Genomic DNA, 17034 nt, shown 5'->3' on the forward strand with positions numbered 1-17034 from the left:
CACGAAGGGGAGCTCTCATTTTTCCCCAGTGGTGAATTTGTGTGTTGGGTATAACAGGTCCTGTCTCCAGACATTTGAATTTCAAATTTAGACTAACTAGAAGATCCCCGACACCTATCCCGCTGGGGGGGGGGGATCCCAATATTCCAAATGAAGTCTGTGGTAAGATATGCCCCACAGCCTGCAATTCTTTACACTGGGGTAGCCAACCAGGTGCTCTTCCAATATTGCTGGACTACAACTCCCATCATCTCCAGTAGTGTAGTGGCAAATTCAGAAGTGTAGGCTTTCTTCATGACAGCCACACCCCCTTCTTATGCAGCTGTTACGAACCCGCCCTGCACCAAGGGATTATCCCTCCTAACACACACTTCATTCAGGAAATCCCCACCCAGGGGGACGCTTGCCTCAGCCTGGGCCAGATATGCTCTCTGCACCGCTTCAGTCCTTCCACCTTTTCTCCCACCCAAAGGTGGCCACTGGTGTGCCCTGTGAGCACCATAGGATGTGGGTTCAGGAACTGAACAGGACCCTGATATGGTAGCACATGTGACCAGGCAGATGCGCAGGAATTTAAATGAACCAAACAACTTTATTAAAAAACAAGACGTTAAACAGTATATCGATATCTTCCCCGCTTGTCCTACCCCCCAACTCATATGCAATCCACCCTTTTCCACCCAGCTCACTCCTGCAACACAACCTCCCTCTTTCCACTCCAAATCCCAACAACAAAAACTCCTGTCAAAACCAACTGTCTTTTTATTCAGACCTCCCTTAGAACTGTCACTCCCTTACACACACCCCTCCCACCTGGTAGCCTTACATCACTCATAATCCCAGGCATTCCATTAACTCCTTCAAACCCGTCACGCATTTCATAACAGTTCTCAACAAGTGGTTTTGTTACAACAGCCTCCAAAGATTATACAGTGAAGTGAGCTTTCAGTGTCTTCCTTTGTTTGGAGTTCTGGTGAGCGATGAATGTAGGATGAGGGCACAGCTTTTAAAGATTTTTTAGGTTTAAGAAGAAGAATACAATGATAGCTTCCAGAAGACTCTTCTTAGTGGCTAACATGCTCCCCTTTCATGCTGATTGGTCCATCAGACACTGGAGACATGGAGACGATGCTGGGACCCTGCTCCCAAAAAAGGAAGGGGTCTGTGCTGCCACCACCCCTGGATGACTACACCCCTGATCATCCCTGACTTTTGGTCATGCTGGCTGGAACTGAAGGGAGTTATTAGTGTAACAAGCTTTGGAGACTACCACATTGGCTAAACAAATTCAAACACACACCCTGCCTTGATATCTGTTGCTTACACGTGCATTCCTACATATCTACCACTCATGCTGGATGACTTGATTGTGTGACTTACCGTAGAAAAAAAGGGGGAAAGGAAAGTAGGAAACTCACAGTCCTTGAAAAGAAGATCCAAAGGCCTGTTCACTTTTTTGTTAGCAGAACTTTGGTATCATCAGTCAGCCTCGCCACACAATGGAAGCACCGCTTTGAAATCATTGACTGCAATAACAGACTATAAGCATCATAATACAGCGTGACTTCAGCTGAAAAATAGAAAGAGGAAGTTGCATGTATCAGACAAGAAAGGAGAGACAAGGCTCCTGCACTGTTTTAGATGGCTGCTGATTATTATTTTTTTTAATTTCAGCAAGCCTACTCACACCTATAATTTAATTAGCTAGACTTGCTTTAAAATTTTTGCTGACTTCATCTGTGTTTTATTGACAATTATTTTATCTTTTTTATGTACACTGCTTAGATCTGTTTTGATTAAGCAGTTAATTTTTTTCAGAATAATATCAATAAAATAAAACACTACAGTAATAGCACTTATACACTCAATGAAAATCACCATTAAAAACATACGCCAAGGAAGAATTGCCCTGAGAAATGTTGGCTCTGGAGCAGAGCTTGGAAAAGTTACTTTTTTGAACTACAACTCCTATCAGCCCCAGCCAGCATGGCCACTGGATTGGGCTGATGGGAGTTGTAGTTCAAAAAAAGTAACTTTTCCAAGCTCTGATTTCTGGAGTGGGATTCCTTTTTCCTGCTCCTCTTCCACCACCTCTGGTTTTGTGATTTGTCTTTACCATAGACCAACCAACACCACAGAACAGCATTAGCTGTGTATCTTATTTGCATTTTTATCCCACTGTTCTTCTATGCCCTTCCCATTTTATACTCTAAAGAACTGAGTCCAAACTCTACATACTACACCTCATTGGCTCACAAGGGCCTATCTCACACTTCATAAGAATGTAAGAAGAGCCCTTTTGGATCAAGCCAGTGGCCCATCTAGCCCAGCATCCTGTTCTCACAATGGGCAGCCAAATGCCGGTGGGAAGTCCATAAGACAAACATGAGGGCAACCGTATTCCCCTCTTGTTGTCCCCTGAAAACTGTATTCAGAGAGGCACACCATCTCTGATACTAGAAGCAGCATACAGCCATCATGACTAGTAGCCCTTATGACCTTTGATACCCTGATCCAACATGAATCTCTGGTGCCTCTTCCCTTTCTAAATCCAGCTTGGACGTCTGGCATTTCTCACTCCATATACGATAAGAGCCTTTGTTGTAGAATCTTGAGCATTACTTTACTTGCATGGGATATTAAGGCAGTAGTTTGATAATTACTGCATTCCCTGGGATCCCCTTTCTTTGGAATTGGGATATATATTGAACGCTTCCAGTCTGTGGGCCATTGTTTAGTTTTCCATATTTCTTGACAATTTTTTTTGTCGAAAGTTGGACAGATTCAGTCTCAGTAGCTTCTAGCAACTCTGTTGGTATGCCATCTGTTCCTTGTGATCTATTTCTTCCAAGTATTTTAAGAGCAGCTTTTACTTCATATTCTAAAATTTCTGATTCTTCATCGTATGGTCCTCCATGAATGAATCTGTACATTTTGTGGTAGTTCAACTATGCTTTGCATGAAGTCTATACTGAATCTTCCAACATTCAGCTTTATTGAATGACCCCAGCTTCTTAAATTGTGAGAAAGGCAGCAAAACCCCTTTCCTTGTAACATGTATAATTTTGTACAGCTGTGTCAGGTTCCCCCCCCCTGGCCTTTTTTCTAAACTAAATCCTATCCCCCATTTTTTCATTGGTGAGTTACCCCAGCATCCTTATCATTTTGGTTGGCCTTTTATCACCTTTTCCAGTGCTACAATATCCTTTTTCAGATGCAGATGTCAAAACACTATGCAGTATTGCAAGTATGGTCACACTGTAGATCTCTATATTGGCATTATGATGTTGGCAGCCTCACTTTCATTTCCCTTCTTAATGATCCCCAATGTAGAATTTGGTCTTTTTTTCAGAGCTGCCACATGTTGGGTCGACTTTTTCATTGAGCTATCCACCATGGCCCCAAGACCTATTTCCTGATCAGTCACTGCCAGTTCAGAACTAATTTATTGTTGTTGTTGTTGTTGTTGTTGCATTTATATCCCACTCTTCCTCCCAAAGGAACCCACAGCAGCAAATACAAACAACACAATTTAACAAGAAAAAGAAAAGCATACTAAAAACATTCCAAAACACAATAACAATGAAAAACATTCTAAAACACAGTGTAAAATACTGTACAACACAGTTAAAAATATTCTAAAGTACAGTTAAAAATATTCTTTCATCAGTGATCTTTGGGTTGTAAGGAACAGTCCCTTTCAGCCATCACATGCCTGGGGAAAACAGGAATGTTTTCCAATTCCTCCTGAAAGTCAGTAATGACGGAGACAGATACACCTCACTGGGGGCCCTCCCAATGAAAAGGGAGAGCCATCACTGGAAAGGCCACGCAAATATGAAGTTAGTTGAAAAAATTGCCCCTGAAAGCATTGTTTATACTTGCTTACACTGGCACTCCCAAAAAAATCTACAAAGTTAGTTATGCAGGACTTAAGAGAAACCAAGCTGATTCTTCTTCCTCACAATTTGCTTCCCTGCACACTTGGTATTTTTATCTTTAATAATGCTTTCCACCAATTGTCCAGGAACAAACATAAGCTAGCCACTTCTAATTTCCAGATCTCCCTTCTCTTTATATTCTTTAGATGTGTCTTGCTGATTCTAAGGGGCACAGGATTCTGTTTCTCGCTGGCTTTGGGATTTGCTGCATTATCTGTGTTCTATTAACCATGACCCTAGAAATGCAGGTTTGTAACTGGTGGCATTTAGAGCTGAGGATCACTAAATGGGCTACCCTTTGGCCCCGTTCCCCCTCACCCTGTAATCTGGGCTAAGTAACAGCCCCCAAACCCCTGGGAAAGTTGGCTGTAAATGCAACAGAAAATCTCTATTGTTTTTTTTAAAAAAAATGCATATGAACAGGTTGATTTGTAACAGATGTGCTTTTGATTAGTATATCTATAAAAGAAGACTAGAGATTAACATTCAGTTGGATTTTCTATGAAGGCTTCAAGGTGAGAAGGAAAATAATTTCCAATTTCTAGATCTTTATTGTGAAATTTATGTACATGTTGCATTCCAAGGTGAGAGATCTTACAGGGACTCAACCCATGGTGTTCTCAAGCACCTCCTGCATTCTGTAGAATATGGGCCAGCAGTGCTATGGAATAAGGGATGGCAATTGCAAAGATGGCAGGCAGTCCACGTGATTACTCCCCAGGCGTTGTTGGAAGTCCAACTCCCATCAGCCCCAAGCAGCATGGCCAATCACTGGGATGAAAGGGAGTTGTCGTCTGTCCACATCTGGAGGGCACCTTATTGGCTACCCCTGTTCTATACATAGGGCACCTGGCAATATTGCTAGCGTATAACTGAAATACAACCTACTTTCTCCAACAGGGCACTATCCCAGAGGTGGCATATATCAGCACATGTTTAGTCCAAGTATTTCTCTTTGGACACTCCATTGCGCCAGGTAAGCATTCACATGATGTACTGAGCTCCTAAGATGATGGGCAAGCTATGAATACTATAGATAAATGGCAGAGCAATCCAACTCATGGGAAGCTGGCATAAGTTGTGCTGGAGCAAGAGAAGCCAATGTAGTATTTCACCATGTCCAGTAGCCATTCAAGATCCTGTGGACTAGCTGAATGCCAGCTTAGCTGGAAGCTGCATTCAGGGACCAGAAAGTAAAACCCTACTCTTCCAAATACTCCTACCGGGGAGTAAACCCTCTCCACTGGCTTCTATTGCAATTATTTTCTTAGACCTACCTTTTTCCCGGCCAAACTTTTGCTTGGATTGAGACCTGCAGGAGCACTCCAAACACAAGTTGGATGCACCCTAGGTCCTCTCACATCTGCCCTGCCCCTGACACACCCCATTTTGGGGCCTTCTGCCCAGAGCTTGGAAAAGTTACTTTTTTAAACTACATCTCCCATCAGCCCAATCCAGTGGCCATGCTGGCTGGGGCTGATGGGAGTTGTAGTTTAAAAAAGTAACTTTTCCAAGCTCTGCTTCTGCCAGCTTCACTTGCACTGGTCTGATGGACTTACGCTGGCGTATCCCAGCTGAGCTGGGACCCAGCCAGCTCCGCTGGAGATCTGCTGCATCCAACTCCCCTCAGCCCAGCATAAATGTGAGTTGGATTGTGTCCTTAATGAGTAAAATATGAAAATTGTATTCAGGGCCCTGAATCCTTTGTTTCTACCAAGGTCCACTTTCGTCTGTAATTGTACTGGAGCTGTTCCTTCAGTCATCGCGATCCTCTGCTTTTGTGATTGCTGGATTTGTGCAGTGGTTCACTCACTTCCTTATAGGGCTGATATTCCTTCATGTTGAGGTGAGTGATTTTGATGGTCAGCATGATGCAGAGTTTGCGTCAGTAAATTAATTCCATCCCTATAGCCCACCCATGTTCTCCCGCCCAACACGTATAAGAAGCCGTATCATCAGAGTGATTGATTTGTCATAATTTCTTACTTTGTGTTTGGTTAAAGTTAAGGTATCTCAGAGATTTACATGTCAAAGCTTGCTGTGGCCGTTTGGCGGTGATTGTTTTATTACTTTGTTTTTATGTTACAGCATTATTACTTTTGTTGGTAACAATGTTGTAAGTCTCTTGGACACCTTCGGGTAACAAGTGACTAATAAATCCACAACAACAACAACAACAACAAGAATAATAATGCTTTTCTGACATAGTTCAATCAGTTTGGGGTTCAAATACCCAGGGACCCCTGAAACCCAATACATGGTCTTGGAAAAGTTGCTCTCCCTCCAGGGAAGGAGCCATAGTTCCAGAGCTTGGAAGATTACTTTTAAAAAGTAATAAATTACAGTTACAGTTACATGGCCCAAAAAAGTCGTAATTACCGTTACAAGTACAATTGCTCTGAAAGTAACTGATTGCTTTACTTTTCCTCCAAAGTAATCGCTACAATTACATTTCAGTTACTTTAAAAAAATGCCTGCAAGGCGCTGGCCTTGGCTGCTGCACATCTAAGTAGTCTAAAACAATATTAAAAATAAGCACACACATAAAAAGGTAGTAGAATAATTCTTTTTATCCATGATAGCAATGGTGGTCTCTCCACTGGTAAGGGAGGTGGGGAGGGAGGCAGAGGCCACTCCTCAGATCTTTGCACATCAAATCAAGTGCAACCCCCCCTTCAGCCAGCAAACATAATCTCTCTCACTTAACCACTCTGCCCTACCACCAACTAAGGGACACACCCAAGCAAACATTTTCCCCTGAGATGCAAAAAAGTTAAGATACTGCAAATGCAGCACAGTAGCCAAAGAGGGTGGTGGAGGCCACTTTGTGTGCCAAGTGCAAACACAGTATTCACACACACACACACACACACACACACACACACAGAGAGAGAGAGACAGACAGACAGACAGACAGACAGACAGACAGACAGACAGACAGACTGTCATCTTTCACCTCCACAGTTCTTTATCTCCATTCTGCTGCTGCCTCCTTCTCCTCTTTTATCCATGTTCTTGACCTCCAGATCCTTTCCCCCTCCACTCCATTTTTTTAAACAATTGTTTTCTCAACTCCACCCCGTCTCACTCTCCACCTCCTCCCTTGTCACCTCCTACCCACCCACAGACCATGATGGCAATGAAAGTTAAAGAGGAAAGCACAAAAGCAGGACTACAGCTGAACATGAAGAAGACTAAAATAATGACAACAAAAGATTTATGTAACTTTAAAGTTGACAATGAGGAACTTGTCAAGGATTATCAATACCTTGGCACAGTCATTAACCAAAATGGAGACAATAGTCAAGAAATTAGAAGAAGGCTAGGACTGGGGAGGGCAGCTATGAGAGAACTAGAAAAGGTCCTCAAATGCAAAGATGTATCACTGAACACTAAAGTCAGGATCGTTCAGACCATGGTATTCCCAATCTCTATGTATGGATGTGAGAGTTGGACAGTGAAAAAAGTGGATAAGAGAAAAATCAACTCATCTGAAATGTGTTGTTGGAGGAGAGCTTTGTGCATACCATGGACTGCAAAAAAGACAAATAACTGGGTGTTAGAACAAATTAAACCAGAACTATCATTAGAAGCTAAAATAATGAAACTGAAGTTATCATACTTTGAATACATAATGAGAAGACATGATTCACTAGAAAAGACCATAATGCTAGGAAAAACAGAAGGGAGTAGAAAAAGAGGAAGGCCAAACAGAGATGGATTGATTCCATACAGGAAGCCACAGACCTGAACTTACAAGATCTGAACAGGGTGGTTTATAACAGACATTATTGGAGGCCACTGATTCATAGGGTCACCATAAGTCGTAATCGACTTGAAGACACATAACAACAGCAACATATGTGCTGTTGTTCATGCATAGGCACTCCTTCCTCTCCTAGTCCATTCCATTCTGTCTCATAGTTTGAGAGCTTTCAAAAGCAAAATGCCACATTAAAATTCAAAAATAAAAACTATCAAATACAGATTTTAAATAGGGATGGGAAATCATACAATAATAGAATAGTAGAGTTGGAAGGGGCCTATAAGGCCATCAAGTCCAACCCCCTGCCCAATGCAGGAATTCAAATCAAGGCATTCCTGACAGATGGCTGTCCAGCTGCCTCTTGAATGCCTCCAGTGTTGGAGAGCCTACTACCTCTCTAGGTAATTGGTTCCATTTTCATATGGTTCTAACAGGAAGTTTTTCCTGATGTCCAGTCGAAATCTGGCTTCCTGCAACTTGAGCCCATTGCTCTGTGTCCTGCACTCTGGGACTATCGAGAAGAGATTCCGGCCTCCTCTATGTGACAACCTTTCATGTACTTGAAGAGTGCTATCATATCTCCCCTCAGTCTTCTCTTCTCCAGGCTATACATGCCCAGTTCTTTCCGTCTCTCTTCATAGGGCTTTGTTTCCAGTCCCCTGATCATCCTTGTTGCCCTCCTCTGAACCTGTTCCAGATACATTTGTTCAGTTTACATTTTAAAGCAAACCTACCTAATCAGTCAATAAGCAAACAGAAACACAACTATTCTAAATTTTGTGATGCAGTTCTCCAACCAGAAAGTGTACAGAAAAATGCATAGATCAGCAAAGATAATGAGCGAAACATTATATTAAAGGAAAATGATTGTAAAATGTGTATATTAGGAGAAAGCTGTCCAAAAATGTATATGAATTCACAAATTGATGTGGAATTGGAGTGGACTGAAGGCTGGAAAATTAGAAACTGAGAGAAGCTGAAACAGATTCATTCTTCCCTAGGTCCAAGTGCTGCCTTTCTATTTCAAAAGCACAAATACACACACAGAGGTAACAGCTTCTCCAAGTGGCTAAAAGCCTAGTGGCTGTTTGTGTGGGCATTCGAAATGTGGCCACAAGTGCCACGTTAAAAAGTTTTTTAAAAAAAGAGTTAAAATCTGATAGAAAAAGTAAATACCATTCTGCCCAACATTTATGGTACAGCCTCAAACACTTATATTTTCAAAGGCTGGCAAAAATCTACAGTGAAATTATGAATTTATGTTATGTTATGAAATTGTGTTACTTCTTGAGGGGGTAATAGCTGGTAATGTAGTAGGGTTCTTAAAAAGAATTCATAAGATTCAAGTACATTAGAAGTGTAACATAAATGCAAAAGTAGTTGTGCTGATTGGTCTATAAGAAAGAAATGGCAAAATCCACAGTTGGACAATACTTTCATTAGAAATATTAGTGGCTATTGGCCAAAAAATATGATTAAAACATGTTGGCTGAACCATGCCCCACAAATGAATTTCAAAGGTCATTAAAGATCCTTCTTCAGAGCATTGTAATTTATCAACTTACCTTAATGGGGGTGGTGGCGGAGGCAGCAGGTGTGAGGGGGGAGGCAAAAGGTGCAAGGGGGAGTTGGCGGCAGGCATGAGGTGGAAGGTGGCAGGCGTGAGGGGGGAAGGCGACAGGCGTGAGGGGGAAATGGTGGCAGGCACAAGGGGGGAAGGTGACAGGAAATGGGGAGGTGCGGCAGAAGCGAGGGGGGAAGCGACAGGCATGAGGGGGAGGTGACAGGCACAAAGGGGGAGGCGGCAGTCAGCATGAGGGGGGAGGCGCAGCAGGTATGAGGGGGAAGGTGATAGGCATGAGGGGGGAGATGGCAGGATGAGCGGGGGGCACACACATACCATCGTCACGCACCTCAGCTCTTCACCTCCATTCTGCTTCTGCCTTCTTCTACTTCATCCTTGCCCTCCAGCGCTGTCTGGCTCTCCGCTTCCTCCCTCGTGCCTCCTAACACAGAGCACAAGGGAAGAGCGCAGCTGCGCAGAAGCCCAGGGCAAGGCATATGTCTTTCTTGCACCAGTCAGAGGAGCAGAAGACCTCCCCTGCTTCTCCCCCCCCCCAGTAACATCCTAAAGTAATGCTGGAAACATTACCATTGTTGCTAAAAAGTAAGGAAAATACTAGTTGTTCTATTACTAGCAAAATATAATGAAGTTACCCACTCGTTACTTAAAAAGTAATAAATTACAAGTAACTCATTATTTCTAACAAGTTACTTCCAAGCTCTACATAGTTCAATGATCAAGCACATATTTTGCATGTAGAAAGTCTCAGGATCAATCCCTGGCATCTCCAGATAGGCATGAGAAAGTCCTTTGTCTGAGGACCTACTGCCAAGCAGTGTAGACTCAATTAGATGGACAAGATGTCTAACTCTGTATAAGGCACTTTCATGTGTTGATATGTGTGGTCATCTTTGTCAGCTGTCAGAAGGTCTGGGATTTGAACCAGGTACTGCATTGGACAAAGGGTCAGAGCAACTGTGGACTGTATGTGTGCTGAGGTTTTGGAGCCCTCTACAAACATGTAACAGAATAGGGAATATGTAACATTAGCTCCTGTGATTGGCAGGGAGTATGAAGCCTCTAGGTTCCCTAGTTAACATAAGAACACTTCTGGCATACTGCACTCATCTCAAACCTCTGCCTCCATTAGTTGACTATGTTGCACACTTCTAATTTAAGCTCATAGTTTTCCAGTGTGGCCCTCATCTCTCCTTTCCAGGGTGTTAATCAGGATTTTTAGAAATTAATAATAATGAGGCAGCCAGGACTTGACAAGATATTTTGCTGCACTCTAGAGCAGACTATTTGTAACCAAAAATGATTAATGTCATGGCTGATTTCACAGCTGAAAATTATTTGATCCAAGATTCAAAGGAAATAATGTAAGTGATTTCTCCTGTGCTTGTGTTTATTGCTAAAGTATACTGTTAACATTTTCAACCCAATGAACACACAATCTCATGTTACTGAAGACTAGATTCTCCCTGCGGTATTGCAGTTGTTTACTAGGGTCATGCACTGTATTTGTACAAATCACAAATAACAAACCAAATAGGGCCGATTTAGGCCTATGTGTATCCTGTCCAGATTGGGTTGAAGCAGCTACAAATCTCTAGAGTCACCTGTTCCCAAATTGATTTGTAGAGATTTGTACAGATCTGTAGCTCAAAACAGTCTCCATTTCATTTTTATTTCCTCCAAGGAACTCAAAGTGGTGTACAAACATGGTTCTCCCCCTCCTTTTTTTCTTTTTTCTTGTAGATTAGGCTGAGAGACATTGACTGGCCCAAGGTCATCCAATGCACTTGATGGCTGAGCAGGGAATTGAACCCTGGTGTTCCAAGTCTCAATTTGATACCGTACATCACATTGGCTCAACGAACCCAGACAGGGTGTCTCTGAAATGCAGCAATTACAACTCCATAAAGGAGAACACTCAAATGGGGAGAGGGAGAGGAAGGCTAGAATGCTACCACCTCACTCGATCTCACCACTCTCCAATCACAGTGCTTGGATGGGGTGAAGTCTTAAATAGCAGGTTTTTTGTCAGTTCTGTGTCTTAGAAATGTTTGGTGGGGGTTGGGTGGCATTTCTTCAGCTTGTGTATGTTTTCTGTTATTTCCCAATCAATCCCATCCTCTTCTTATTTACATATTATTATTTTTAAAAGGTTGCTGTCTGAGTTTTATTTTATTTGATTATCATTGCTAAGAATTATTAAATTGTATGGGCATATTTAGGCACACCTTCTTCTTCATCATCATCATCATCATTAATTTCCATTGCTAACCACAGTGAATATTATTAATATTGAATAGTACTTTTTATTTTTCCCTCACTCACTATTGTTGTTAGCAATCTGTCCACTATATGACACAGTCTTTAAAAAAATCTTTCTTGGAAAAATCATATGTTAAAGGTGGCTAGCATGAAAGCCCCTGGAGCTTCTGACTTGAAATTTGGCAGGGTCAATCCCCTCTGTAGGGGTTACTGTGTCCCCAAATGTCATGTCCCTATGTGCATATTATCATATTATCTCCATGGTGCTGCCAGCCTGTGCCTATCTGATGCTACTTACACGACTTGAGTATCGTAAACCAAATTTTTAAATATCCTCTATTTTCTTCAAATCTTAAAGGAAGAAACAGGAGAATCCTAGGAGTATGTCATGACTGAGCATTCACAGTCTTATTTTTTTAGAAAATCTTTTTTTTAAAAAAGCAGACTTTAAATAGTATTTTTATTTTATCCTTATTCACTACTGCTGTTAGCAATCTGCCCACTATATGACAGGGTCTTAACAGAAAATCTTTTTTGGAATAAGCAAATGTTAAAGGTGACTAGCATGAATTCCTCTGGAGCTACCCACCTGAAATTTGGCAGGGTTAATTCTCTCTACCATGTCCAAATTCCATGTCCATGTGAAAAAACAAAACTGTTATGTCCATTTTAATTTTAAAACATTTTAAACTGTAAAGGTGGCTAGCATGAAAATCCCTGGAGCTTTCTTCCTGCAACCTGACAGTTTAATCCCCTATACACCAGCTTTCAAGTCTCCAAATGTCATGTCTCTAGGTCCAAAGAACAAGAATGTTAAGGATGTTTTGGTTTTGCAATGTAAGTCAATGGGATTTTTGGAGATTTGTAATAATGGTTCAGATTGGGTATGTATCTGTCCAGACTGGATTGTGCCTCATCTGTATTTACAAATTGGAGCAACAAATCTTATTGGGAGTGGGGATGTGCTCAGCCCTATTGTTTACCCACAGAGATTTCAAGCCTGAAGAGATGTTTGTTTCCATTGCCACACTGGTTAGAATCAGATTATGATAGAGGAGACTCCCATGAAGCTGTCGCCTTGGACCAGTCACCACCTCTAAATTTAACCTGCCTCACAGGGTTGCTGTGAGGATAAAGATGGGGGAGATCATGCACACCATAGTAGGGCTCATCTACATGGTGGTTTACTGTGTGTTTGGTGCTACTCACATCTCCTTTAAATTTGCATGGTTCACATGATGTTACTAGCAAACAGAAGCTATCACACAGTTCCCCCTCTGTAAATCTATACTAACCTAATCCACTGATAAGGGGAGAAGAATATGTGCCGGCTTTGCTCCCTCCATGTAGATGCTTTGCTTTGCTGTTTTTAGTTGGATGTGTCAATCATTCCCTTCTCCATGCCCACTATCTCCTCCTCCTCCCTTCTTTCATTTTGTTTCCTGTGGACTGACGAGCAACTTCCAACTGCTCTCCTCTGTTCTGCTGGCCTTTTATATGTTGCTGCATATTTTTCTTTTCTTTTCCCCCTAACTTGTGTGCAAAAGCATAACACTGCTCAAACAAAGATTTGTATTTGAGCTGTATCGTACCAACCATAGGCAGGGAAAACACAGATATTTGCACTTTCTGGTTTTTTAAAAAAGGAACTAACTGTAGCTGGTAGAACAGATTAGGCATGCTCAGTCACCTAGCAACCAAAGGGATGGAAATGTATAATTGGAAGGCAGGGCCACAAGGAAACAGCGAGACTAATCCTTCTCAGAGGAACACCTACTTGTGTGAATGGGAAAAACTGATTGGCAGCTGCCATTGGTCAGGAACTGCAGATGGTGCAAATCAGTAACAAAGATAAAAGCAGTGTATTTGCTATGAGGAAATGCTCCCATGTAGATGAGCCCTTAGCCTCCTGGAGAAGTGGTAAAATATAAATGTAATAAAAATATACACTAGGCTGTGTTCGTACCCCCAAATTATGATGTGACTGGGGATTTTTTCACATTCCTGAGTCAAGTCAGATTTATTCATTGTTTATTTGTTAAATTTATGTCACACCCTTCCTCCAAAAAGGAGCCCAGGGCAGCAAACAGCAAGCGACAAAACACTAAAAACATCTTTTAAAATATCTTAAAAACAAAACATACTTAATAAAAACAAAGCATTTTAGAAACATTTTCATAGCCTATTTTAAAAAGCATTTTTAAAAACATCTTTAAAAATAATTGCAATGCAGATGCCGACTGCGATAAGGTGTCTATTTAAAAGGCAGAACAGCCCACTGCAGTGTCAAATAATTCTCATTTTATCTCAGTAGGTTTCCCTTATTTATTATTAGTAATAAATTGAGGTAGTAGTAGTCGTAGTAAATAAATAAATAGTAGTTGTAGTCATAGTAAAAAAAAAGTCATATAGTTCAGTATTATTGCTTGCTGCTCGTGTTGTATGATTTTGCGGCAATGCCAATATTATTCCCATCATGCCCCAATACATTTCCATCCTCATCTTCCTCATTAATAATAACATTATTACAAGCTAAAAATTAGAACACCCAACCTTATTCCTTGCTTCTGTGTCAGCCTGAGTGGTGCTTGGTTCGGTGTGAGCTGGAGGCTCCCTGTTGCCACGTTGACCCTTGAGGATGCAGAGCTGGCAGCAGCAGGAATCTCAGAGGGGTTGGTGCAGAGCTTGGAAAAGTTACTTTTTTGAACTACAACTCCCATCAGCCCAATCCAGTGGCCATGCTGGCTGGGGCTGATGGGCGTTGTAGTTCAAAAAAGTAACTTTTCCAAGCTCTGGGTTGGTGTGATTCGTTTTGGGAGCAATAGAAGCAACATGGGCTGCTTGCATTCTCTGCCCTCCCCCTCATATCTAAAAATGAGACAGCTGTCCCAGGGGATGAAATCGCCATAAAGCAGCAGCACCAGTTGCTTTCCTTTGCTCTGAGAAGCTCACCAGTAGTAGCCACGAGGACCAACAGTGCCACTCTTCTCTCTTTCCCCATTGGTAGAGAAGCGTCTGTTTCAACTGCTTCCCCAGTCCATTCATGTTCTATCTGGACATATACTACCAGGATATATGCTGGTAATACATGTAAATGCCATTGCAGCCCTAGAAATTGGCAGAGGCAGGGATGTCAACGAGATTGGGGCTGGCCATGCTAGAGGCAGCAGCAGTGGGCCCTGAGTTCTGTGCACCCTAAACTCAAAAGGGCAGTTGCAGAGGAAGGAGTAATATGCATTATCACTTGGTTTCCCCACCCTCTGAGGAGGCCAGCATGAATATTAGTGGGGCGAGCAAGGCAATCACTAATGCTACAACCCAACTTACTAATGAGGGTGCTTTCTGTAGAGCATGAAGAAGCGTCCAACAGTTTACCATTGTAGACTCCTCTGGCCAAAGCTGTAGAGTTCAGGGATGCCTGCTTGTTGGATATAGAGGAGGAGAACATCCCACAGGAGGTGGGATTAGCAGTGGTCCTTGTGATGTTCCTATATTAGTGTAAATAGGGTAAGTGCTGTTTGTATAGGAGATACATGGTAAGTAGAATGAAAGAGGAAGGGGGAGTGAATGGGCAGTAGAATGCTGGATGATTGGTTGAATGTTTTAAAATGGCTGACAGTATAAAAGGAAGTATGACAGGTAAATCTGGGTGGATGGGTGGTGAACGTTGGAGTGGATGTTGATAGGTTGTTTTGGTGGGTTTGAGAGAGTTGTTTGTCAGGAGAGCGTGGAGAAGGAGGGGGTTGGAGTTCGGATTAGTATTAGATAAAACCATATGCTTATGTGCCTTATGAAGAAATCTTGTTAATCTTGTTCTCTGTGTTATTTAATAAATACTTAATTTGGTTTACCAGAGGCCTGATCCTTGGCTGGGGTTTCACAGACCAGAAGGGAGGGTGAGGTAAATAACCAAGGCTGAAGAGTGACAAATGGTGGCAGCGGGTGAAGGGAAGAATATAACACCACAAGTATTCAGAGCAAACCAGAATTATAAGCAGTCTGAGTAAATCAAAGGGATTGGGACAGCTTTAGCACTCAGTCACAGAGGTAACCTGATAGAGAGACTCAGGCAGAGTCTCTGGGACTACTGGTTATAGGAAGTGACTGGTGGTTGCCTAGCAGGGGGATCTGTTGAGATCTGTCCTAGAGCGGAGAGGGAAACCATAAAAAAGGACAGTCCGGACTGGTGGAGTCCCTGGTGGTGCCTAGAGACAGGCAGTAACCACGATCAAGTAGGAGCCTGACAGGGAGAGCCAGGGAAGGGCGTCACAGTCCTCATAGGTCCGCCAGTTCTGGAGGGTGGCCGCAGGCAGGGGTAAGTGGTTTCCCCTGCAATATCCTCTTTGTTCCTGTGCTGGGCACTCAGAAGGAAGGGAAGAACCAGAAGCATCCTCAGTGGCTGCAGCAGCAGCAGGACATGGTCTAGAGTCACCAGGGACAGCCAACATGGTGCCTTCCAGATGTTCAAGTAAAAGTCCTATAATGGCTGGCCATTCATTGTATTTGCTGGGGCTGATTTGAATTGGAGCCTTAAAGACCTTGTTATTCAGGCAGGCCTATGGGATTTCTGGGGTGGGTTAGGCTATTATGTTGTATTACTAACGGGTGGTTTAGATGTATTGTTGTTTAATATGGTGACTGTTGTATGAATATGTTTTAAATTGTATTTTATATTGTGTAAGTCGCCCAGAGTGTCTGTTAAGTCAGACAGATGGGCAACTAACAAATATAATTTTATTATTATTATTATATTATTAGCTCCTGGGGTTGGGGATGCCCACAATGATATGTGTGTAATAGATGGATAAATAAGAACCTGTATTATGCTCATCTCACACTCTCTCTCTTCCCCCCCCCCGGTTTTCTTTTTACGTCTAGACACATATTGGAGCCTACAGCTTCCTCATTTTCTGGCCTATCTCTGTAGCCGTGTTTGTTTATATCTTCAAGTTTTTGCCAGAAATGAAAGGCAGGACCTTTGTGGATATCAGGAGACTCATGGCAATCCAGACGGCCAAGAAGATTGCAGTCAAGGGGCAGGCAGGCAAACAAGAACTCAAGAAGCATCCTGCGTAGTTTTGTTTATTTATTAAATAGATTTTCTAAAAAGAACAAAGATTCCAAGAGAGGCTTTATTGTTATCTTTCAAGTGTCTTAGCCCAGTGGACATAGGGAACAGTTTCCCTCCCGGTCCGAAGATAGCCTTTTTTTTTCATGTTCAATGTCCTTTTTTTTCTTTTCATGTTCAGGCTTTCTGAAAGTGGGTAGACTTCAAGAAAGCCACAGATCTACACCTCATCATTTGCCACCCTTTCCGGTCATAGTAGTTCTCTGCAAATAGCACGTGATCCATATTTTGGCTGGGCTGAACTAGATGCAGCTCTGGAATAGGCCGCAGCTCAGTGTCTGCCAGTGCAGTGTGGGAAACAGATGCCTGTAACTCCTGTATTGGAGTCCTGTAAGGAGAGAGGGAGAGGTGCTCT

At 42.3% G+C, this 17034-nt stretch overlaps 1 protein-coding gene across 1 annotated transcript in view; it reads left to right on the forward strand.

Moving 5' to 3' along the window:
• The window catches only part of LOC133377602 (solute carrier family 2, facilitated glucose transporter member 5-like), a 30993-nt gene extending 14366 nt beyond the window's left edge, over nucleotides 1-16627 (forward strand). Inside the window, exons 8-11 of the mRNA XM_061611963.1 lie at nucleotides 4088-4189; nucleotides 4842-4917; nucleotides 5660-5787; nucleotides 16430-16627. Of these exons, the coding sequence (XP_061467947.1) occupies nucleotides 4088-4189; nucleotides 4842-4917; nucleotides 5660-5787; nucleotides 16430-16627 (504 nt within the window). The remainder of the gene's footprint in view (nucleotides 1-4087; nucleotides 4190-4841; nucleotides 4918-5659; nucleotides 5788-16429) is intronic.
• Nucleotides 16628-17034: the final 407 nt, after the last annotated feature.

Source organism: Rhineura floridana, chromosome 1, assembly GCF_030035675.1.
Source record: "Rhineura floridana isolate rRhiFlo1 chromosome 1, rRhiFlo1.hap2, whole genome shotgun sequence".
Taxonomy (NCBI): Eukaryota; Metazoa; Chordata; class Lepidosauria; order Squamata; family Rhineuridae; genus Rhineura; species Rhineura floridana.